Raw genomic sequence first — 25,904 nt, forward strand, 5'->3', positions numbered from 1 at the left:
ACTCTCCAAAGAGGTGAAAACATTAGGCGTGTACCTCGACTCCACCCTATCGCTGAAAAAACAAATAAATGCCACCATCTCATCTACCACATATACCAACAAACTTATCAATGCCTGTAGACCTTTTCTATCATCTTCCAGCTGCCTCACCTTATCCAGAGCATTGATTTTGTCTAAATTAGATTATTGTAACACACTCTTCCTAGGTACTACCTCCAAAAATCTAGACAGACTCCAGATCCTCCAAAACAATGCCTTAAGATGTGCTAATCTCCCGCGCAAGGCACACATCTCCACGGCTTGCAAAGATGTCCACTGGCTCCCAATACGAGACAGAATCAAGCTAAGAACTCTTGTCATTATACAAAAGTGCCTCTCACTGACTGCCCTGCGATACCTATCCGACAAATTCGCTAGACACAGCACTTCTAGACCCACCAGAACTCCCTACTTGCACCAACTCAAGGTCCCTAAATTCAACCTAAAAACAGCAGGAGGTTCCAGCTTCCCAGTTCTTGCAGCTCAATGTTGGAACACCCTCCCTCTTGCAATCAGATTGGAAGCATCCTTTTGGCCATTCAGAGCCATGGTGAAATCATGGCTCTCTGCCTAAACACGGTGCTACTTACTCACGCACCCTAGGTCTTAACTACATCGTGAAACGGATCACCATGTAACCCGATCCGCTATTTTCTATTGTATTCTTTGCTTATTTTTTACTTCACCATTTGTCTGCACAATTGAATGTGTGTACTTTTCCTGCTGTGTGCAACGATATGAAACTATGTTGTCCATATGATTATGCGCCTAGCTACCGGAGGGTTCGGTCGCGCTCTATAAATAAACTAACTAAACTAAACTAAACGGGAGATAGACATATGTGGACGGCAGTGGTGAGAATAAATATGGATTGGACAGCCAAAGTAATAGCAAGCACAAGAATGCCTTCAAAGCGCAAGTAGCAGAATTAGTGGCTCTCATAATGGCATTAGAAGCGCACAGAGACCAAGAAGTCACAGTGTATTCCAATTCGGCCTACGTGACGTCTACGTCTACAGTATACTCTGGGCTGTCACAAAGGCAGAGGAGGGGCTTCCGACGTGCTGACGGCACACCAGTGCAGCACGCGCCCCTATTGGGCAGGCTCATAGATACGCTACAACTCCCATCAGCCATAGCAGTTGAGATGTGCCAGGCCACCATGAAGGGGGAGTACCTAGTCTCCCGGGGCAACGAAGCCGAAGTTGTGCAAGTGAAGCGCGCAGCATATTTCTCTGAATGAAGTGTCTGCAATATGATTCAAAAGGAAGGCTATAATACCTTGCCAGCTATGCATATAATGAAATTTCAGGCAGGGAAGGGCACGGATAGAGGAGAAAGAATTATGGGTGAGAAGGGGATGTTCAATATCCCCCATGGATGCTTTGTGGTGACAGGAGAGCACAGGGAAGCTAGTGATTCCAACAGCATTATTGCAGATTGCACTGACTCAATTGCACTATCCTACTCATCTGCGTACAGACGTACTTGCTGCACACATTGGGGAAGAGTGGTTCTGGCCAAATATGATGGAGCATATAGCCACAATCATGGAAAATTGACTCAACTGCAAGAAATGTAGCTGGGCATACTTTACGTGTAGTGAGAGGAGACATACCCCACCCAATTAGGCCCTTCCAACACCTCCACATAGACTATGTAGACATGGGTCCTCATTATAAGTTTGCCGGTCCGGGAACTACGGTACCGGTAAGCAGGCCGGTACCGTAGTTCCCGGAATGGCAAACTACGAGTTCTGCTCGCGGGTGCCATTGCGGCCACCAGGGCTGACCTGGTGGCCATACCGCCACCCGCGAGCAGAGCATGTCGGATGCACCAGCACCGTTGATAACGGTGCCGGTGCATCCGGCTTCCTCATTCCCATTGAGCCCTATGGGCTCAAATGGGAATGGGGAAGAATATTTTCACGCGGCCAGGAATGGGAAATTACCGGGTCCGGCAAGGTGGTAATGACCCAGTAATTGCCCATTCCTGGGTGCCATAACAAAATTAATACTGGCAGCAGCCTTTTAATGAGGCCCATGATCCAGGAGTGCCAGGGCTACCTCTACATGATAGAGGTTGTGTGCCAATTTTCCCGATGGGTTGAAGCCGGTCCCTGCTCACACTCTGACACTCTCAGAGATGCAAAATTGCTAGTTAGAGAGGTGTTCCCACGATGGTGGGGTGTGAGGTCCTGCGGTCTGACAATGGACCTCATTTCGTAAATGACACTTTTGAGCACATCACAACTCTATTGGGGATACAGCACACATTCTCCTGTGCCTATCAGCCACAAGAAAACGAGGTCTGTGAGCGCCTTAATGACCTGCTCAAAGAAAAGATTGCAAAAATAAAAGCCACCTTAAAAAAGGGATGGCTCCATTGTTTGCCCTTAGCCCTGTTTGCACTGCAGAATCAGCCCAGATCCGACCACCACCTAATAGCCCATGAGGTGGTAACTGGGTGGCGCATGCAAATACCCCTGGCTGCTCCCACTAGGGCAGTGACAGACGCCCATGCCACCTTTGACGTATTTAGAAATGAAATGCAGGAATATGTTGCTTCTTTGATGGCTGGTGCCTCTTATTTCTCGCCAACTGCAGGCACGGCGGGTGAGGTCGAAGAACAGTGAGGAAGATAACACCCCAGAAACGAATAAAGGACACCGAAAGCGGCCACTACTTTACCCTGGGGCCACTGTCCTGTTGAGAAACTTAGTCTGGCCTTGGTGTAAGCCCAGGTTCGAAGGGCTGTACGTTGTAGAGAAGACCACAGATTGTGCAGTTAAACTGAGCAGTAAGAAGATTTGGAACTACATTGGAGATGTTAAGCCCTGCCAAGATAAGACCTCCTCCTGCCCAAACGAAGATGAAAGAAGAACAAGACCAAGAAGAAGAACCACAACCGCGGCTAACCAGGTCCAGGACCAAATAGTTAGGGAAGGTCAATACGCAATTAGCAACATTGGGCCTCATTACGAGCTCGCTGGTCGGGATACAGCTTGCCGGTGGCGTTGACAAAATGGGAATGGGGAAGAATTTTTTCTGGCACCCAGGAATGGGCAAATATCGGGTCCCATAATGCCGTAATGACCCGTTAATTGCCCATTTCTGGGCGCCGGAAAAAATGCAAAAATACAACTCTTGCGGCAGCCGTGCCTGTTTTACAGGCACGGCTGCCGCCAGGGTTGTAATGAGATCCATTGGGGGTCATTACGACCTGGGCGCAAAGGGATACCGGGCACCGGTAATGACACCGGTGCCGGTAATCCCTTTGCGCCCTATTCCGAGGTCCCTTTGCGGGTCCTTCTCTTAACGCCTGCTTTTAGCAGGCGTTAAGGATGGGACCCGCAAAGGGACACCGGGGTCAATAACGGTACCGCAATTTGCGGTACCATTATTGCCGCCTTCCCATTGAGTCCTATGGGGGCTCAAATGGGAATGGGGAATGGCTCTGGTGAATGAGGAATTACCGGTCCCTCCAACCTTGGAATGGACCGGTAACTACTCCATTCACCAGGGTGGAGTCGGACCGATTTTGGAGGCAGCCATGCCGCAAATTGCGGCATGGTTACCTCCAAACTCGGAATGAGGGCCATTATCTTTTCCTTACCATAGGTGTTCATCGAGAAAGTACAGACTGTGCGAAATACATGGTCCCCAATCAACATATTTCCTTTCAAGAGTATTTCATCAGATTTGTGATACAGTCAGAAACAGAGCAGATGATTCCTTCACAATTGTTTTTCATACTTTTCTGCTTTATGTAGCTCAGACCTACCCGCAGTTGACCCGCGGGGACCCATCCATCATTGACTTACTTAGTGATTCAAGAATCTGTATAGTATGGGAGCGATTGCTCTATGCAGCACTTGCCCAATACTATAGACTTAGAGCTTAACCTAACACACAACAACCTCATAACTATGCATTTGTTATGCTTTTCAGGTGAATTTTAAAGGCCCTTGGAGCAACGCAAGAAAATGCTCAGTAATAACAAAATGGGAAATGTAATTTGAAATATTGTGATAATGTTTTGTGCCTTCTGCTGTCTCTACCTCTTTACCCTCCTTGTTCTATGAAGACTGTTATTTTCACATGCACAAGCTTTAACCCCCACTAACGTAACCCCTATCCATGCCATCACAGAAGCCATATTTGGGCAGGCGGTAAGCACTGCTAAGGAAGTAAAGAGACATAGGTGCAGTGCAGACACAGAGTTCAGCCAGGTAAATTCCTATCTAACTGATTCGACCCATATTTCAAACAACATGTGGTATAATCACATGGCCAAGGTAGGGAAAAAAAGCACCGAAGAGAGCTGCTACTCCTGTTCTCTCATCACCTATGCCATGAGTGCATCCAGGACATTCGTAGCAACTGAAATTCCAAACGGCAGAGCACAACGCCTCATGCATTTATCAATCACTCTGCACCACAAGAGGACAATTCCCAGGGTAACAAGCAACACTTAGATCAATATCCAGATAGAAGTTCCTGTATGTAAATAGTTACATCAAGACTCAAGAAATGATGGCCAATTACTGGAGTACAGATAAGACCATAGAATATGTCACTAAAGGTCCGCAAAAGGGAAAAACAAAGGTAGTGATGCAAAAGGATTTACAGTGCCCCAAGACAGAACCAAGGGAGATAGGAGGAAGGCCAGGATGCTGGGAATGACCACAGATGCGAGTGTATGGACAAGGGTACACAGCAGATGGGTGGAAGGAAGAAGCGGTTAGGAGCAAAGCACATGCACTCCTAACAGTTCCAACGGAAGTAATGAAAAGGGAAAATTATAATTGCCCCAAGGAATGGGAAGCAAGTGCAAACCTGCTTACATGGGTGGAAAACTAAGGAGGGCTTACACCCACCATACCACTTGAAGGCGCTTCTTTAGGTTTCCAGAATGATAGTCCAGTAAAGGTTGGAGAGAATAAGGGGTATAAGCAGATCTTGGAGGTACCAGGCATGAAGGTCGCGACTGCACTGCTTATAGTCCACTACTGGGCCTGCGGGTCGAGGGCATACCTGCAACTGCCACCCAACAAGGGAGGAATATCTTCACTCATACAGTTGAACACACCAGCATTGGTAGTGTCCCGGAAGGACATACGAGTAGACGGATTCCCCAAAATGGATGCTCACCAAAGGAAGAAGAAATCTGTAGAGTTGACCAGAGGGAAGTATGCATCATCAAAAATGGAAGAGGCCCTGGATGCGATACCACCAGAGAGAAGACTGTTCAGCAGAACGGAAATGTTCTTCGCGTCCATTGTTCCAGATGTTCAAACTAGCAGAAATGCCAAAAAGCTCCAAATAACACATTGGGAGCTGATGCAGATGACACATTCAACTGTCAAAGGCTTCAATGCCATCAAGGAAGAGCTGCGAGTAGTGAGGTTAATGGCTCTCCATAACAGATATGTTCTAGACCGCCTCATGGCCATGGAGGGAGGCGTTTGTGCCAATATCGGGTCTTCTTGATGTACACTAATTGCTGTTCATGATGAAGACAATGGGACCCTGACAGAGGCCATTGCCCGGTTAGCAGAGCTGCATGCTAAGATGGAGGCAGAAACGAATACTGTAGGAAAGGACTAAGGTTGGCAGTCATATATCTTTTCATGGATACCAACATGGGTGGACAACGAACTGAAGGTACTCGTAGTAGCCCTTGTACTAGTGCTGTTCGCCTTTTGTGTCATCAGAATAGCCATGACGCAATGCAAAAAGACCACTGAAAAGACCATAGGGATGAAAGTATTGGGAGATTTAGAGACTGAAGAAGGTGAAGAGACAAAGATACGAATACGCTGAAATCACAACTGATTCAGTGTCTTCTTTTCCGAGCAGGAACTGTGTTCAAGGTCCCATCCAACACCTGTGACTATTGGTGGAAATGGAATTGGTACAACCCTGGTGGAGATTGTAGTTATCTGATATGGAGTTTGAATGACCATGCAAAGTGCCATGGACATCTCAGAGGGATACAAAGGTTTGGCTCCCGAAATTACACATGACCCGAGAGAGTCGTGTAGGTAATGTGGTCGACTCATCAACCAGAGGGATGATTGAAGACAAAGGTCCAAGTATGGCCCTCAGGACCCCCAGACAAACTCTCAGCCCGAAGACTGATTCACGTCAGATGCACTTCACTCTTAAGTCCTTCACCGCCATTGTCGATGTATCGCAGATGTGAGAAACGTTACTCTCCCATTCAGGCCATACCCAGTCGATGATCTGGAGGAGATGGAGATGCCATCAATCGAACAAGTCGACTGACCATAAACCAAGAAAACAATGATGTCATTACTGACATCACGAAGTAGCCGCATTTAGACATGAAGTACATAGCCACCCATTGCCAAAGTTACACGAACATGCATTAGTTTATTGCATAAAGACACAAAAGACATGTTTATGACTCACACAGGTTGATGACAGAAACACATACATATCTCTATATATAGTCACACTCTTCGCCAAAGCTGATCCGCAAGACGCCAAAGTATACGTATACCAAGCTTGCATATTATTGACTGCCACTACATGGAAAAGCCATAAGGGCAAAAATGGAAGCCACAGGCCCACTGGAATGAATGAGGAAGGGGAGACAGGCTTCGAGTACATGGAAGGGCTTGCATGATCGCTGCAGCCAGAGGCAAGCAGAAACAATGCACGCAGTCAAGGACGAGTGGAGACAGAAAGTTCCTCGTTACCAAGACGATAAGCCACCTGCGTGAAATTCAGACTAAAATCCTCATAATTACAGGCAAGAAAGCTCCATTTCATGGTCTCAACACACGTGACCCAGTAGAACAAGACAATGCCCATTCAATCGAGGTGGACGGAGAGAAGCTGTTCCCACCAAATCAGAGGTGGAAAGATACAAGGGTTGTTCACGAACTGCCAACTGAATGCACTCTCCAAGGCTTAGGTGATCAGAGATGGCAACATTAGGGAACACACAGCCCCTCCATGTTCATTCTCATCGCCTTGTGAAGTTACACTCAGCCTGGTAATCAGCCAGGGTCCCGGGACTGGGAGCACCCACTCTCCCCAATACAGAGTCACCTTTCACGGGAAGATAGATGCTGCAGGAGTCAGTGATCTCTCTGAGACCCTGCAACATTGTAGATGGAAACATGTAGAGGTGGTCTCAGGAGGAGCCACCGGATATGGCTATCCAATAATAGAATTAACCCCTATAGGACACATGGATAGTTCGCCTACACTGACCAATGTGAATGCCCGATAGGTTTCTGGGACGGAGCTTGGTTTTGTGGCATCACACTTGGATACAACTGGGCGACACACGCTCAGAAGACGAGAACCATGGAGAATTCATGTTTCTCTAGTGTGATCCCTGTTGTTTATTAAATAATAAAGACAGTAAACTTTGCCCCATGGCTGAGTCTTCTGTTCTTGTGGTGGGAGTTTTTGATGGGCCTGAGTGTCTCTCTGCTGGTAATAAGCATAACTTCTATAGAGTCCCTGCCGCTCTCCATCATGCTTCTCCCAGGCTGAGAAATGAGGTGATCCCACAAGTAACCCACAAACCCCAGCCATGGTGGGAATCCCGGGAGAGAAGTGGGGTGGGAGACAAGGCTTGCCAAGTTGCTTAATCTCTATGTTTGCCGATGCCTGGGCACAAAGTAAACAAAGGGAATTAGGAGACAAGTTCATAAATAAAGTTATGCACTGGCCTAGGTTTGTTCGGCAATGTGAGGTGAATTTCAGGGATGACATCACATCTTGTATACAAGGTGGGTAGATCACCTAGATTTATTGGCAAGGAGGGAATGAGATGTAGTGATGTTAACACTAACACACCCTAAATTGGTGGACGGGTTGTTGGCACTACAGCGTGCTGTCTTCCACCAAAAACTGCTGAGATCCAACTGAGGAGTGGCGATTCCTGTAAGGTCCACTGCAAAAGCATCAAAGAGAATCCCAGTCCAGTGTCTTAACAGTTCCATGGTCCCGGCGGCATTTGAAGCCAGCAGTAAGACATCTACTTCACCAATGGATGTGCAATGATGATGCAGCAGATTGTATCCATCAATCACCAATGTAAGGATAGAACAAACATTTACAACAAAAAGGAAATCCAATCCTCCCCTCCCCTTGTCTTGACAACTGATGCCAGCAAGATGAACTAGGCAGCAACACTCGGCCCTCAACAAAATAGCGGTTATGGTCCCTTACGGATTCCCAGCAATCATTGGCGTAGAGAGAACTGTCAGCCATTTACCTAGCCCTACAGAATTTCTCCAAGTACCTGGAGCAGAAAATCAGTCCTGGCTTGGACTAACAACCTGAATAAGTCAGAAACATCGATTTTTATTTTCGAATGGCATTAACTGCGAATAACGCAGTTTAAAAAATGTCGTATTAACGCATGCTTTGTCGCATTCCCACTTTCCTTCACCTGAGTTGCACTCCATAACTTCGTGTGTGTTGTATCCCCCTTCTCTGTTTCCTGTGTCGCATCTCTCCTTACCTCTCTGTCTGTGCTGTAGGGGACTACGTTTCGGCAATTGTCTTTTTCACGTGTTGCTGTAAGCGGCTATTAATGCTAAACCGTGGAAACGAAAGCAGATGGGCCACCAAAAAAATCACACAGTTGAATATAAATATAGAGTAGCAACATGAATATTTATTTGCATCCGTTGTTATAACGTTGTGTTAACTTTAAACTATATAGAAACTTCTCATCATATGCTTGGATTACAACGTTTTGGAGTAAAGAATATAAAAGATTTTAATACTAGCATGAAGAAAGTGGAATGGACAGATTGTGTCAGGGGATGTAGTAGTAGAAGGGAAAGGGTTTTGGGAGTTGCGGGGGTGCCCACAGCCCTATTTTAAAATAAGAGGGATAACAAGCCACCAGTAGTTTTTACAATTTAGTGTGGTAAAAAAAAATAGATAATTTCTTATGGAAAGTGAAATGCTAGACTTTGACAACACTTACTGCTTTAGTTTTCTCGCGAGATTTCTTACACGATTTCTTAGATAGGAAATCACGACGAAATCTACTCCTGACACCGAATCTGCGTGCACTAAGTAAAATAATGCATTTTAATCATTGCTTTTTTACAAGAATCATTTATGTTTGTGAAGGTTTGTCGTGTATGGTGTTCATTAAGTTTTTTTTCATTTTTCGTTTTTCCATGCTTCGTTGTTGTATTTGGCCGCAATAGTTTCTGCTGCGTTGTTATAACGTAGAACCAAATCAGCCACCTCCTTAAGCACAGCAAAACCTTTGTGGCAGAAGGCTTGTTCTGGATTTCTTCTCCATCCCAGGAGGTGTCCCTAATAAGGGCCGTCTACAGGGACATCTGCTTGAGAATGTTGTCCTGAGTCTGGACTTGATGACATTGGCAGTTGATTCCCAGAATCACCAGCATTGCTCTATGGCAGAGGAACCAGAAGCATCAAGGGTGGATGCCCCATTTCTGCATTGGCCAGAGGGTCTGCTCTATAACTTAGCCCCAATAACCCAAGAGGTCTGGCAAAGATTTGATCAGAGATTGTTCTGGTGATCATGATTGTACGCTACTGGAAATGGAAACTTTGGTTTCAGGCTTTCCACTTATTATCAGTCCAGGAGGCATGGATTGATCGCATAAGCAATGCCCTTTGAGAAAGCACTCATAAAATTATTTATTTGTTTGTTTGTAATGCGTCGGTAGCCCGCAGGCATCAGGGCGCAGAGAGACAAATTAGAGTTAGGCAGAACGCTAGGTGGGAACTAGGGGTGGCACGTTATTTGAAAAGATGAGTCTTCAGGTTTTTCCTAAAGATTAACAGATTAGGCTCTGCTATCAAAGTACCTGGAAGATTGTTCCACTGCTGAGCTGCCCGGACCGGAAAAGATTTCCCGACACCTGTAGTTCGGGATGCCTGGGGTATCTGTAGCTTGCCAGATGTTTGAGATCTTAGAGCCCTATTAGGGATGTATCGTGTGAATTTGGTTCTAAGGTAGGATGGAGCCACTCCATACAAACATCTGTGTACTAGAGTTATGGACTTAAAGAGGATTCTCTCCTCAACTCTAAGCCAGTGGAGGGATCTTCTAGCCTCCGTCACATGACTTCTTCTATCGATCCCTTTTACGACCCGGGCTGCATTGTTCTCCATTATCTGGCATTTACTGATGCATTTTTTGCAGGCTCCCAGCAGCAATGAATTACCATAGTCCAAACGTGCCAGTATAATGGCCCTGGCTATTGTGGCCACATTATTTTCTGTCTGAAAAGGGCGTATAGCTCTCAATAGCCTAATATAGTATGCGTTGTTTTTATGAAGGTAGTTTGCCTGGGATTCTGATCCCAAGGACGCCTCCAGCATCATCCCAAGGATTTTGACAAGGGAGACCACCTTAATGCATGAGTCTTTAATGGTAAACTCTTCAAATTCTTTGCCGAGCTTAGCCCTTGCTTGACCAGAGCCGAAAATCATAAACTCAGTTTTTTTACTGTTCAAGCACATCCAATTATCTTCCATCCATTTGTCTATACGCAGCTCTTCAAAGGCTCAGGCTTTCAGCATGGCTGTTGAGATGGAGAGACTGATGGGGATGTGCAAGCCCACAGAAGTTGGTCTGGCCATTCAGCTGTCTAGGTGTCCGTCCACTGACAAATGCTACGGCAGGCATTGGGGCTCATTCCCCCATTGTTGCTCGAAGTATGAATTCTTCCTGCTTTCCTGTGACCTCCCTCAAGATTCTACAGTTCCTTACGGATGGTTTTAACATTGGGTTGGCAGTCTAAACTATAAGGGCATAACTGTTAGCCATGAGAGCTTTTAGAGAGCCCACAGCCTGCATTACAAGGATTGAGCCGTATTCCTCTAGACTCTTAAAGTATTTCCTTTCCTCTTGTAGTACTGTTGTGCTGATTTTGTTACAGGCACACGGAGGAAAAAGGGAAGGAACCTGGGATTGGTCACCCTGAGTTACCTGGGGGAACCCATATGTGGACTCCCTGTTCACTGTGCTCAGAGAGGCACAGCTCCACCTCACGGATGTGGCCCAACAAGGCTGCAACACGTGTGGGAGGTTGCTGTTGGTACTCTTGTTCAGAAGGGAATTGCCATAGCATTTTGGTGCTGGACTGCCCATGTGGGCAGATCAAAGACTGATATGCAAATGGATATCTCCCATCTATGACAGGTACAGTGAGCAAAAAGCGATGGCTACGAACTCTCAAAGTGGGGAAAAAACACAGAACAGGCTATCATGCCATTTTCTTTCTGGAGAGGGGCGCCTGCTAGCTTTTTGGAAAACTGATTTTGGTTCTGGCATCCCCCAGATTGATGAGAAAATACTGCATTCTAGGGGGAGGTGATGAGCCCAAGGAATCCCGGTCCAACGACCCTTTGGGAGGTGCATCAGCAAGACCAACCCAGTCCACTGGGGCTCGGCCCCCTCATAGCAGGGTAAGGAGAGTTACTCTAACTGACCACATGGTTTTAAAGCTTGAAAGATGCTCTCTTTTTTGGTCATGATTGTTTGATTAAAGCATTTGAGTTGCTTGAGACGAATTTAGGTGAGGTAAATCTGCTTTAGGCAAAATAGTGTTAAGATTCCTTCTGATGTTTTCCAAAAACAACATTATTTCTTTGTGTCGCTGTGTAAGAGATCAACATAGCATTTGACTTTGGCCATGAAGAGACTCAAAGTTCTAATGGCTTAAGAGCAATTACGGCTGCTATGCAGGGCTCACCTATCCCACAAAGTATAACAAGCATGAAAGTAGATGGAGGAAATCAGTGTATCTTAAAAAAGGAAATTGCATTCCACAATACGCACTTTCATTGCTACGGCTATCCCGAAATGTGTTTCCTGTATGTTGCGATGGGAAACAATGTTGCAGAATTCATTTTCAAAAGTGACCTCAGTAGAAGACTGGTTAGTTATTGTGTACAGCTGAAAACTCCCCATTTTGTCTGGGAAAATCATACAGATTTTGTCAAAAATATTTTTTTTCTTTATTGTGCATTTGGTTAATTACACCTTAAACACATTTATAACATTAAAATACATTACAAATTCCAGTAAATTTCAGATACATTTCAATTAAAATAGTCCAAATGATCAATTATATACTGCATACAAATTTCATGCAATCCTTTAAGACCATACAAAAGAGATTAATAAAACGTTCTACTCTTCCCCCAGTCCATAAAAGAATATAATAGCAAAAACCTATTCAGATAAGCACAGATAAATAAAATAACTGCATTTCTCAATTAATATAAATACGACTACAAGCACATATATTGAGACAATACCTTATTGGTGTCCAAATTTACTAAGACTATTTTGGTAAATACCTCTAACCATTATTGTCACCTCCTTCCAAACATAGTACCCTGCACTTGTAATTACCAATGAAGTGGCTCCTGTCAAAGTACTCCAGAATTGATCTGCCTGTATGTTCTCCATATGCAATACCAGTGCTTAATAACCATTTTGGTATTGCAAAGTTAATATAAAACATTGAGTTAATATATGGCGATTAGAATCCACCTCTCAGTGACATAATCGACAAAGTCTTTCTTCATAAGGTATTTTTCACCAACCACCTATGTATTCATAGATTGCAAAATATTAAATTGCAAATAACAGACAAAGCTTCTTAGCTTACTGTCACATATTTTTGTCAGATAAACACAAGGCTTACCCACTTCAAACCCCTGTCTACTATATTCCTGATAAGTTTTTTTCTTACTAAGTTTGTCAATATTCTCTGACCTATCCGAAACCTGTGTCTTCTGTTTATGCATTTTCCAATATCCAGGTAGGGAAAGGTTATCATTCAGTAATAAGTCAATATTAGCAAAACGCACAAGGGCATTATTCTTTAAATCTAATATAAATAGATTTAAACAGATTACCTGCAATCTAGCAGCTGAAAGTCCCAGCATTGTATCACTATTAGGCATTGATAGTAGCAGAGAGAGATCTAACTTACATCGCTTTATGAGCCGGATAGATCACAATGACTGCAAATCCAATTCACAGTGAAGAGCTTCCACAGGAACACAGCTGGGAACACCAAAAATCGATCTTAGAATTGTTTCATCTAGCTTATCCAGCCATCCAACATAGGGTTCCAAATGTAATTCTAGACCATACATCAGCCCTAGAATAATACTGCTACTATAGATTTTCAAAAGACCTTCAATGGTGTTTCCACCATGTCTGGCTAAAAAACGTATTACGGCTATCCATTTTTGCATGATAGGGTTGGAAATATATCCACCAAAACAATTATAGGTATGCGTAGTCTTAGGTAGACAGCCCAAACAAATACAGCTAATTTCGACTTCTAGAATGGAATTGTTTAGTTTCCAGATGAAACAGTTTTTCCCTCTTTATCTTACTACCTACCATCATTATTTTTGTTTTATTAATGTTAATGCTAAAATGATTATCTGTTGCAAAAATGTATAGAGCTTTTATAGAACTCTGTAATCCAACCTGCATGAAATCCATTAGGACCATATCATCTGCATAATTAACCAATATGTGTGCTCACCACCAATTCTGGGGGGAAATTCGGCACCCCTCTTAAAAAATCATCCAGATCAGACACATAGATGTTGAATAGCAGGCGAGGGGGGGGCAAAACACATCCCTTCGTCTAACCTATTTTAGTGCTGACCTTGTGAGAGGTAGTGCCCTATTGATCCAATCGAACAACTACAGAAGTATCACTGTACAGTTCTTTAATAAAGTTAAGAAGCATGGTATGTAGTCATCATTGATACCATTTTCTCCATAATAGCAGTCAGGAAACAGTGTTGAATCCCCTAGAAAAGTCAACAAAGCACAAATATAGTTTTCTGCTTATCATTAAGTGTTTCAGATGCTAGAAATTGAAGTACACAATTACTATGTAAGGTAATGTGCCCTTTCCTAAAACCTGTCTGGTATGTTTTTAGACGAACACTTGCCTCGGCCCATTTGTTTAGCTGTTTTAAAATCAATGAGGCAAATATATTGGAACTGGTATCTATCATGGCCAGCAACCTATATTTGGAGGGGTCCTGAGCTCCTCCCTTCTTGTGGACAGAGATCAATATAGACTCCCTCCAACTATTAAATATAACTCCCATTGCTAGCATTTGCTTAAACCATAATGCCATAATACCTGCCCAAAAAGTAGGATTTGTTTTATATACAGCATTAGGTATAGAATCCGGGCCTGGGGCACAAGAAGATTTTAGTTTCAAAATACCTTCCAAAATATCAACTGCATCAAAGCCTTACAGAATCAATAAGTTGACGGGGGGGATATTCTTTGTGGTGTCAATTATATCACTATCATAAAATAATGATGTAATATAACTGACTCAAACTGCCTCAGAGTAGGATTCAACTCCTATACTGATCGGGCAGCCAGATAACACCTATAATATGACCAAAACGTCCCATTGTCCTTTTGACAAAGTAGATTAAATATAGACTTCCAATTAACATTATTCACAGAGCCCTTATGATGGCTAAGCCAATTTTTGGATTTAGTAGACAGTGATCCTAATAGGGCTTTCCGTTTAGTGCCTGTCGAATCAATCGCCTTTGCAACAGCCGCTCTGCCTTTGCGGTAGATCTTTTTCCGTTCATGTATTTCCACATCAAACAAATTCCTCACTGCACATCCCCTACCATTCTTCACACATCAGAGTTTCAATAATGCAGAGAGAGATAACATAGTCTCACGCATATCCCAATTGTAGTAGCGCAGCCTAGTCTCCACACATGTATCATCAAGACATATAAATAAGGTGACTTTTCCAATATTCTTATCGGACCAAGTAATCTGATTGCCTTGATTATTAATAAGAGTAGCAGTGCATATATGTCTATGATTAGATTTACTTGGGACACTCAATGTACACGTCCAACTTAACAGCGAATGGTCCCTAGACGTATTGGAAGTGACAGAGATAGCACCACAATAAGGCCATAGTTCATAGCTTACAAATATTTAATCCAGGCAAGAGTAAGATTTCCCATTTGTCCAGATATATTCTTCTGTTATGCCCTTTTTTGGCCTTAGCATTAAGGCAAGTCAGATCATAACCATTCATACAATTTCCACATCCAACATTTTTACAAGTTTTGGCTGCTTGACCTATGAATTGACCAAGAAAATCATTACTAAAAGCTATTTATTCGTCTTTATGAATCTCATAAGAGATTTGCTCATTATAATCACCAGCTATCGCCACATATCCAGAAGGAAATTGATCATACCAGGACATTAAAATCGCATCTATTTTTCTCTGCATCAGCAGGGTGTGTTCCATACCTGGCAGCTTATACAAATGTATAATAAATATACATACATCAACATTTTCAGGATCTGTCATCATCAACTAACCAAGTCTCCTCCAAAAGAAAGACATCATTATCCACAAATAAGGAGAGACCATATGGATTGGGTGGAAAAGAATTAAAACCTTGTGTGTTCCAGGAGGACCATTTACTATATGCTGGATCATTTGTGGGTCGAGAGTCCATTGATGTATTACCCTATGGGAAAACTTTGGTGTAGTTGGCTTCACCATAGTTGCTAATAAACTCATTCTTTCAGATATATGGATATCCTGTTCATCATGGATGGATTTTTTCATAGAGGGTTCTACCCCTATTTCTCCCTTGTCAACATTTACCAAATGCGTACGGCACACAGTTAACTGAAACCCAAGATTCCTCAGATCTGAGTGGTGCAAACCAAGCAAGGCAGTCACTGCTGGTGAAACAAGTTCCATCAAAACCCAATTGTTCGTGACTTTCATTTTTTGGAAGCTCCACACAAATGATATCCTTTCTACTAATGTTCCAATGGGAGGGAACGTTCTGAAACAATTCCAATAATAGGCCTCTAGTCATAAAAAGACTAACGTCTAAAGGGTACATTTTATCCAACTTTGCAAACTTTCCTAATGGTAAATCTCCTTCAACTTGTAGAGTCTTAGATGTCCCCCTCATTACAGATTCAGATAAAATGTTAATCACCAAAGAAGCCAACATTTGCGAATGGCAAGCATTTAAATCTTTTGACACAAATGAAGGTAGTTGGTGTTGTTGACATTGAACTTGCATGTCATTAGTATGGCAAAGTCAGCATAGTCTGATCCACTAAATATTGCTTGTCCTTCTACCATTCCTATGGTGTCAAGGGCGTTCAATGTAGTTACAGCAGTCTGCATTTGCTGTCGATGTTCTCTTGAGTCTTCATATGAAGATAGATAGTTGTCAACTAAGTTATTAACAGGACGAGTTTGCGAATCAGTGGCCCTCATTACAAGTCAGGCGTTAAGGGGTTAACGGCGCCGTAAAGAGCGTCGGCGCCGTTAAACCCTTAACGCCTGATTCACACTTTAACGCCTGCTTTTTGCAGGCGTTAAAGTCCGAGGCGCTAAGCGACCTTGGTGCTAATTACGGCACCGTAATTTACGGTGCCGTAATTAGCGCCTTCCCCATCCCCATTATGCCCTATGGGGCAAAAATGGGAATGGGGAAGGGCAAATGGTGAATGGGTAATTACCACCCCACTCACCTTGGAATGGGGCGGTAATTCCGCCATCCACCATGGCGGAATCCGGCATGGACCATGGTGCTAATAGCACCATGGTCCACCGCCTGACTTGTAATGAGGGCCAGTATCTATAATGATGTATCCATCCTGTACATGCACCAAGGATTCGAGATACCCCACGGGGTGACACTTTTTAGTATGTTCAGTCTGTATCCATTTATCCAACGGACCGCACAATTGAACTTGCCGAATAGTGCCATCACCGAAAGTATTAGCCACTCTTGTTTTCCAACTTGCATCACATGGATTCCTGCAAACATTAGTCAAGCTCGTAGTTTGAGCCATCGTACCTTGCAAACTGGGCTTATTTGATCGTGATGGCTCTATTTTCCTTTTAAACTTACGGCTAGGTTGTGTTGTTTTCCTAGCATAATAAGAAACTGGCTGACCACAACACTTATATTTCCTTTTAGTTTTTGCCACAACAGGAGAGATGGGAATAAGTTCTCTTTCTTCGGCTACTACTTCATCCTCGTGAATTGTAAGCAGCGATGTGTCATACGGGATAATATCATCGGTACGCCCCTCACCAATTTCCTGTGTTATTGTAGGGGCTATTGGATCAATAATGGACCTTCCAGCACGTTATCATGTGCTGATAATGATTTTCCATCAATGTCTGATTGCCAATGTCTTCATCATAGGAATGTTATATGGCATCCACAACTCTGGCCAATATAACTTTAAGTTCCTGTTGTTCCTTGGCCATGTTTGTGCAAAGTAGAAAGAAAACCTCAATAGAAGCAGCCATCACATTCAGTGAGAATGGGCAATGACCCACGGTTGCGACATGAACTCGTACTGAAGAAACAGATTGCACTGAATCATCAGAGTCAGAATCGCTCTCGGAGGAGGAGGAGGAGGAAACTAGTAGAGGATATCAGTTGTTCAAGATCAGGTGTAGCTGACAGCTGGGTACCAATTATGTTGTTATAATCAATTGAGGAATTCAAAGTTCCACTAACTGACCCTCTGAAGACCTAAACATAGGATTAGTAGGGAATTATTGTCGATGCAAGGCGATAATGCCACTACTTTCTCAGTGGTTTCAATATCATTAGCAATCGGAGAGTTAGGCAGGCTGGGATTAACAGGGGTCTCAAATTGTGAGGGTATCCCATAACAACCTGTTATCTAAGCTGCTGTCCTGCTTATCTGTTTTGGGGCACGGTGCGCCATTTGCATGTATAACTCCCATCAGGGATCTCACTTACCCACACACGAGAGCTAGTGCTGTGCAAAACACACATCCTCACCCTATTTGGCTTCATAATCAAGGATAGGCAGGGAGCAACAAATAGGGATACAACAGGCCACTCACCAGCGATCATTTCTACAGCAATACACACCTTAATATTATTGGCATGTGAGAAGCGATTCTGGATCTACAAACAAAATCCAGCAATCCTGCTGATCCCCGGTGTGTCACGAAAAACCACTCCTCAATCCACTCTCCACTTTATTTAACAACTGATGGCCAGAGCAGCTCGATCGGAACTCAACCAGCAGTCACTGCTCATGGCCTAGGACTCTTACTAGCAGCTCTTAACAGACTCACTGAATTTACTAGACTTGTGGGTCAGTGCAACTCAGGCTCAATGAACAGTGCAGTATGGCTCAGCTGAAATAAAGGAGGAGCTGATTTAAAAAACTGCAGTGCTCCCCAAATGGTTACTGGAAAATGCGACGCATAATGAGCCGCTGCACCAGGGACCAAAAATGGGGACCAGGAATGTTCCTTCTCTATCCCTTAGCTCACCAGCGACCAATACAACAAAGGCACTCAAAGGTACCCAAAAGCAGCTCACCTGCCAGGAATGAGCTGAGAGCCAAGAGTGGGGGCTGCCCGAATATCTCTTGCTACTTCTCATTCTAATTGTGAAGATTCTGACGCCTTGGTTCACCCCACGCTGCGTCCAGCACAACACACTGACGTTGGAGGAAAGAACCAACGACGTATGGCGCCAAGCGGGACTGCCAATGTCAAACAGAGAAGCGCTACAGCAGCCGCTTCCGACACCTACCCACTGAATTTCTTTGCCAAAACTATGAGAGTTCTTACACTGAGTAAAAGCAAGACTAAATTACCTGTTGTAGTGCATGGTGCCCATTCACAAGTGTCTACAATCATGTTTAGGTCATTGTATCATACCAGAAGAGAAATATCCATTTGCATATCAATCTTATCCTGCCCACAAACACAGTCCAGCACCGAAATGCCAAGCAATTCTCCCCTGAAGAGTGCAGTACAAACAGCCAGGGGCGTTGCTAGGGGGGGGCTAAGGGGGCTATAGCCCCTGATCTTTTGGTTGTAGCCCCGGATAGAATCTCAGGAGCTACAGCCAAAAGACTAGCTAGCCCCCAGTCCCAACAGTTGTGACATCAGCTTAGCCCCGGGTCTTTTCCAGACCTAGCAACTCCCCTGCAAACAGCAGCTTAACTAGAAAGATGCTCACCTTATCCCAACATGCACTTCACTGATGATGCCTGTCTAACTTTAGGGAGACTGTCATGCAGCTGGTCAAAGGGCCGAGTACTGCCCCAAGCTACAAGATGCTGGGCCCAGAGGAGGCACATGCAGTATGCCAAGGCCGCTCATGCACAGTCAGAACCCCTTCCCATTTACCCAAGGTCTGCTAGAGAGACCTTAGACAGAGCATATGTCATGAACATCCAGACCCCAAAACCACCACCTTTGAAGTGGATACATTTTCCTTAAGGGGATCATTTCCAGACACTCGGCAAAGCTACTGAGGGGTTGGATACAGTCACAAGTTTAATACAGCACAAAGCAAAGGAATTTTCTATGAATATAAGCTCCCACGATGAGCATATTCGCTCTGTGGATACAATGCTTTATTTCTGCAGTCCCATGAATGAAGAAAGGCAGATGTGGGTAGTAAAGTTATATTGAAGCATTGTTCTCTGGCAGAAGATGCGCGTGATATCGTTACAATGTTTCCATTTCCATTCTCAAAGAGACTTTGCAATGGGAAACGGCAGGGTTTCAGGCTTACCGAAGCTTGTCTGTACTTCCAAGTCACATGCTGGGGAAAGGCAGCACTCCAGCATAACACGGGCTGCATCAGAAAAGGCCACAGGGGTAAATATGAAATCCAAAATAGTGACAGGCCCAGCCCCCTTGTAGACCACCCAGCCAAGGTCAGCCCAGACATTCATGTACAGCTTAGCCCAGGATCACACAGGTGCAGATTCCTTCACCACAGTCCCACCAAGGAGGAAAAGAAATCACAGCATGCGCCGCGCTCAGTATGTAGGATGTAGCCAGGTAGGGAGAGATACCACAGAAGGAGTTTGTTTAGAGAAGACAGTCCCAGATGAAACTGGAGGAACACAGGAATGTCATTTATATAGTGAAGGGTTCATGTGGAAGGGGTGCAGAAGCCACCCAGAGATACTGTGCCTGGGATGAAGGGGTAACCCAGAGATATTGTAGAGGGAGTACAAGAGCCACCCAGAGATATTGAGCCAAGAGTGCAGGATCACCTAATAATGTGGAGGGAATGCATGAGTCACACAGAGATACCGCACCAGGGATGCAGCGTCACCACAAGCTACTGTGGAAGAGGTGCAGGAGTCACCCAGAGATACAGAGACAGGGGCAAAGGGGTCACTCAGAGATACTGCGGAGGAAGCCATAGTCACCCAGAGAAATTGAGATAGGCCTGTAGGGCACTCCCAACGAGACGTATTTTGGAAATGGAGATTGTTGTCCCCAATGGGCTAAAGGAGGTGGTAGAGAGTAGTGTTGGGAGAGAGGGAATTATTGTGCCCAAAGGAGTGAAGAAGGTGGAACAGAGAGGTACTTGGACATTGGAGATTATTGTAACCAAAGGGACGAAGAAGGTGGTGGAGAACAAGACAATGGGAATAAAAACTGTTGTTTTCCATAGGGGTGAAGAAGGGAGTAGAGCAAGTGACTGAAGGTTGAGGTTAAACCTCTGACAGGGAGGCAGGGATACAGAGGAGTTGGAGAATAAACCCTGAGATTTGGGAGAAAGACATACCATGTCAGCCAGAAAACTGAAACCAGCTAGCCATCCTAGGAAGGTTGTGGTGGACCAGGTCAGTCCAAGGCAGGGCTAGAAGGTGGGCGCAGGGTTGTGATATGCTGCACGCCTAGAAGGTGGGGTCGTATGAGATGATGCTACCACAATAAAGGTGAATGAGACTATCACTAAAATAGAGAAGGTTAAGTAGGTCAAGTCCCAAAAAAGAGAGCAGACGGGTAGGAAACAGAGGTCAGAGCCAAACTGCTTTGTCTATTTTACTGTACCCCCAAAAACCAGACCCCACGAACAAGAGTGGGAGAGAGACACTGGGAGCAAGGGAGCCAATGATGCATCCTACGAGAGTTGACATAGAAGTTGTTGTTTTGGTTGGATAGTCATTGGGTATGGGACTCTGGAAAGCCTTCAAATAGTAATTTGGTCATTAACCTGCAAGATTGAGATCTTTAGGATTAAACAGACTCGTTTGAACAGCCATGTAGCTCTCAGAAGGGAGCACTGAAAGAACTGGAATGGACTTTTGTTTTTAGTACCCAGGGAAAGGGTTCCCTAAATTCACTGTGAGCTACCCTTAAGTGTTGTGTATTCAGGGGAAGGATTCCTCTTTGATTTGGGTACCCTGACACTTTTAAAAGCCACCCTGTACATACATTTCTATAAGTAAAAAACATAAAAAGAAGAGAAATCCGGGTCTTGGACACATTTCTGATCAGAGTTACTTTTGTGACATGCCCGATAAAGCAAGAACACAAGAATGGGGTTGCTGGTGATTGTTTGATTCTGGGGAATTTGTCCTCTGTGCTGTTCTCACTGTTGGCAATTGTGTCTCTCGGAAAATTGGCTTTAGCTGTGTAAATGTCCTGATGGTCCTGGTAAGATGGAGAGTTTTGGTTATTGTGTGGTGTTTCCCCGTAAAGGGTATTAGCAAGGCAAAGATAGGTAGTAAGTAATATGGAAAAAGTGAAAAGACATTTAAAAAGCACAAAACCAGGATTGTAATTTGTAAAAGGTGTACAAGATGGCAGTCACAGACTATAGAAAAAGTAGATATAAACATTTGCATGTAGATACTATTGACGATGTAACAGGTATGTTGTTATTTTTTTAAGCTTTAATGTGTCTTTATAAATGTATTTAGATGTTTTGTCAGCAATAAAATCACAAATAACTGGAAGTTGGAGGTGGTTCACCCTGCAAATTAAACCATAGGCTGAGGTTATACTTGCGGACCCAGAGTCAAAAGGTGAAGGCTATCAGAATGATTCCATAGGATTTTCTTTCATGAAAAATTTCGAAAAGTCCAGGAAAGGAGGTGTATATTTGGTGAGTCTCACCTAGAAAGCAGACACCTAGGCAGACTGGACATCTCAATGATTTAAAAGGTTTTCAGACATCAGACCTCTGTGATGCTGGATCTTTGTACTTGAACATAAAGAGAGGCAAAAGTTTGGAAAACATGTCTAGGGGACTGGCTCATCAAGACTGAAAATGTGATGGCACCGGTTAGCCAGGTCAATGTAAAAAATAGTAAATTCAGTGTAATGATTTTGATATTTCTATGTATGACGTATGTCTAAAGACTATCACTTTATTATTGTACAGCTGTGGGTTGATTACTCATTCTCTGAATCCAGGGCTACTATTTAGAAAACCTATGGAATTTTTACAGGCATACGTTTGATTGGAAAGGCTGCCTGATGTTCTGTAAGACTCTCCGCTTTAAGAGAAAGATGAACTTGTGGAAGTGATTTCCAGGGACGGCTGTTGATGAACAAGAGCAAATGGGTCACACTCGCGTTATCGTGAGTTTCTTGTAAGACCCTTTCTCTGTACAAGCGTTCAGTAGGTTTGACCTTTGAGCTCTACATGGGGATGGCACTAGCTATCCGTAGACCGGTTTACCCTTTGCATCAATGTCCATTCCTCACTTCAATTCTAATGACAGACCTTAAGCTCATCTTCTGATAGAGAGAAGACACTTTAAAATGTTCATTACTGTAACATGAAAATCTCTAATCGAAGTTCAAATGTACACAATCGCTCCATCGTTCCAAGAAGCCGCACAACACATTTTGTCTTCAAAAACACGTATTATTAATTTTATTTCCAAGCATTCTTACATTTCTGTCAGTGGAAGTGTTGTTTGTTAATCAATAAATTACTGGAGAACTTCCCATAGTAGTCTTAGGAACTTGGAAACCTAGGTGAGTGATCAGCTGTTCTTTATTGGCTTCAAGGTTCCCGTTGCAATATTTTCTAGAAAAATAGTTGGTTGTTATCCCAATGTAATCCAAAACAAGCCCACACTTTCCAGAATCAGACTGAAATGAAGACGAGGTATTTTCCATTAATGTTTCAGATATTATGTAAATATGTTACTATTCTCTGTATCAGAAATAATACTAAAATAATATATTTCTTTCTGCAGTATAATGCCATGGGAAGCTCAGGTTCTTGCCCACAAGTTCATGGGAGAAGACAAAGGAATTCAACCCATCTTCCAAGACAGAAATGAAGAGTGGCCATCAATGAAATAATATTCTACCGTCACGTGGCGAGCAATGTTGCCAAACATGTATTCTCTCAGCAGACTATTAGTCACAAAGAAGATTATTGCAAACACGACAATACCCAAACATATATAAGCAAGAGTTTTAACCTGTTTTCTAAATGACAGTAAGAAATGGTTCGATTAATAAGGGATGTGAATTTTTCACACAAAAATATTCTAACGTGCCCATCATATACACACTAGTATGCACAAAAGTATGCCAAACCTACTAGGGATGACAATACTATTGGCAAGGAACTCTGCCAAACATTGGACAAGTTTGCAACTTTTTGCTTCATCCTCTGGTAGAGGGCACAAAGACATTTGTAAAAGACACATGTATGTATGTTATCTGAATTAAAAACTACAGATGGCACAAGCTTATATATGTGTGAAGTCGGACCGGACTAAGTCTCCAGCTATAATCTTTTCAAGGAGCCCATCAAAACTTTGGATACGTACTTAGATGTGGTTTTTCTCATTTAGAGAGGTGACACCAATGAACCAATAGTCTTTCACAATTGGCTGAGTGATTTAAATACCTGAATTAAATGTGCAAGAAACTATAGCACATCACAGACTAAATACTTGCTACGCTTTCTAGCAACAAATGCACCACAGGCACATCAATCAATCAATCACAAATCGACAGACAGAAACCTACTGCTGGTGGCTTCCAGCCATCACCCTCAGGCTCTTGAAATGGGCTGCCATAATATCCCGGTGGCACTGGGAATTCAATTGGCGGAAACGGTGTTGCAAGGTTACCGATAACCTGTTGCCTACTGGTGGGATTTACCGGAAACCCCGTAATGTGGCCCTTTGTGTCTGTCTCGCATTTCTGACCCCTCACATTACACTGGTGTGCTACTCATGACTGCTATGTAGATGATAGATGTAGTCTTGAACAGTATCCTGGTTTGGAGTGGAAGCCAATGTAGTTTCCTTAGGATGGGGTAATTCAGTCAGATTTCGTGCTCCTGTAATAAGATGTGCTGCAGTGTGTTGGACTGCATTTAGGGGAGCCAAGTGGGCAGCTAGCAGCCCTGTCAGGAGAGCATTTCCCCCATCGGTGTGCGAGACCACAAGGACCTGCACTATGGTCCAGAAGTCCTGTAGCGGGATGAAGAGTTTGATATTTTTCAAAGGGTAGAGTTTCTGAGCCATGCTATTTTGGCCTTCTTGGCTATGTGTTTCTCGAAACATAGGGTGCACGTCAATGGTGAATCCTAAGGATTTTGCTGAGTCTGTGAGTTTTGGATCAAATCGTTCTAGGGGCATATCATTCAGCCATTGTTGGACAAGTTGTTTTTTAGCGAGCAGACCCATGAGGACGAATTCAGTCTTGGATGGGTTTTGTTTGAGGTAGGCAGTCGACATCCAGGCTAGGATGATGGCTAGGCAATAGTGGAGACGAATGAGGTCCTGCATGCTATTTACTCTCATGTACAAGAGAAGAGATCACATCACGCAGGCTTAGCGAGATGCCCACTGGCTGCATGTTAAGGAGAGAATCACTTTCAAGACTCTCACTCTAACACACAAATGCTTAAGTCTCACTGCCCGCCCTTACCTATCAGAGACCTTATCCAGAGACATCTCTTCACGTCACAAAATAACTTGCCATGCCAACAAACTGTGCATCCCAGCCATCAAAAGAGAAAAAGCAGGTGGAATTGGCTTCCCTCACCTAGCACCCAAACTGTGGAACACCCTACCCAACTCACTCAGAGCCGAGACTTCCCTCTCTGCCGTCTGGAAAAAGCTCAAAACAACACTCTTTAACTTACACTTACACCCCCCTTTTTTTCTCTCTCTATCTCCTCCTCCCCTACTCTGCCTGAAACTAAGTGTGTACTGTACCTTCTTCTGTAACTCATCTAACTGTCCACGCTCATGATTTATGTCTGTAACAGCGCCACAAGGCCCACGGGCTGATGCGCGCTTTAAAAATGCTAATTAATAAATAAATACAACTGAGTATCGTCCGCGTATTGGTGGATGGCTATATTGGCATCTTTGAGGAGAGTGCCCAAAGGCTCCATGTAAAGGCCTTAAGATGGTTTTCTTCAATGAGCAGTCTTTAGGGGCACTACTTCCAGACCCCGCGACAGCAACCGGCAATGCAACCAACACCAGATCGGACCACAGTGCCTGGGCATCATCGACTCCTATCAACTGCCAGCATTACATCAATGGCTGCTTCTGAAATTCAGTCTGGTGCTGATCCTGGTCTCCAGGGTGTTGGGTATTTAGCTGCTGTCCCTCTCCAAAGACCACCTGGCATCCACTGCAATGGGGGGTATTTAGCTGCTGTCCATCTCCAAGGACCGCCTGGCATCCACTGCAATGGGGCTTGTCTACATCACAAACTCCTCTTCTCCAATATTGTGGCTGTCAACCCCGGGCACGGAATCCTACCGGTTAGGTTTTCTATTCTCACCAGACAGAAGGTTGCCTCCTCCGAAGAACTGGTAATACTTTTTTTTCACAATAACCGCAAGCTGCCTACGAACTTTGTCCCTTCAATGTCTACCGACACAATTGTGACCTATCTAAAAAATACCTCTAACTTAACAGGTGTCCTTGTAGAGTGCATTTTGACCCAGGTATCTTGGTCTCTGGAGAAATAACAGATGGTTATTGTTATCCAGCT

The 25,904-nt window shown here is 43.9% G+C and overlaps 1 protein-coding gene across 1 annotated transcript in view; it reads left to right on the forward strand.

The window, feature by feature from the left end:
• LOC138580607 (retinol dehydrogenase 10-A-like) overlaps window positions 1-25,228 on the forward strand; it is a 210,051-nt gene extending 184,823 nt beyond the window's left edge. Inside the window, exon 5 of the mRNA XM_069651275.1 lies at window positions 23,126-25,228. Within this exon, the coding sequence (XP_069507376.1) occupies window positions 23,126-23,234 (109 nt within the window). The 3' untranslated portion in view covers window positions 23,235-25,228. The remainder of the gene's footprint in view (window positions 1-23,125) is intronic.
• Window positions 25,229-25,904: the final 676 nt, after the last annotated feature.

The sequence above is a fragment of the Ambystoma mexicanum genome, chromosome 3p (assembly GCF_040938575.1).
Source record: "Ambystoma mexicanum isolate Mex_15411 chromosome 3p, UKY_AmexF1_1, whole genome shotgun sequence".
In the NCBI taxonomy this organism is placed as follows: domain Eukaryota; kingdom Metazoa; phylum Chordata; class Amphibia; order Caudata; family Ambystomatidae; genus Ambystoma; species Ambystoma mexicanum.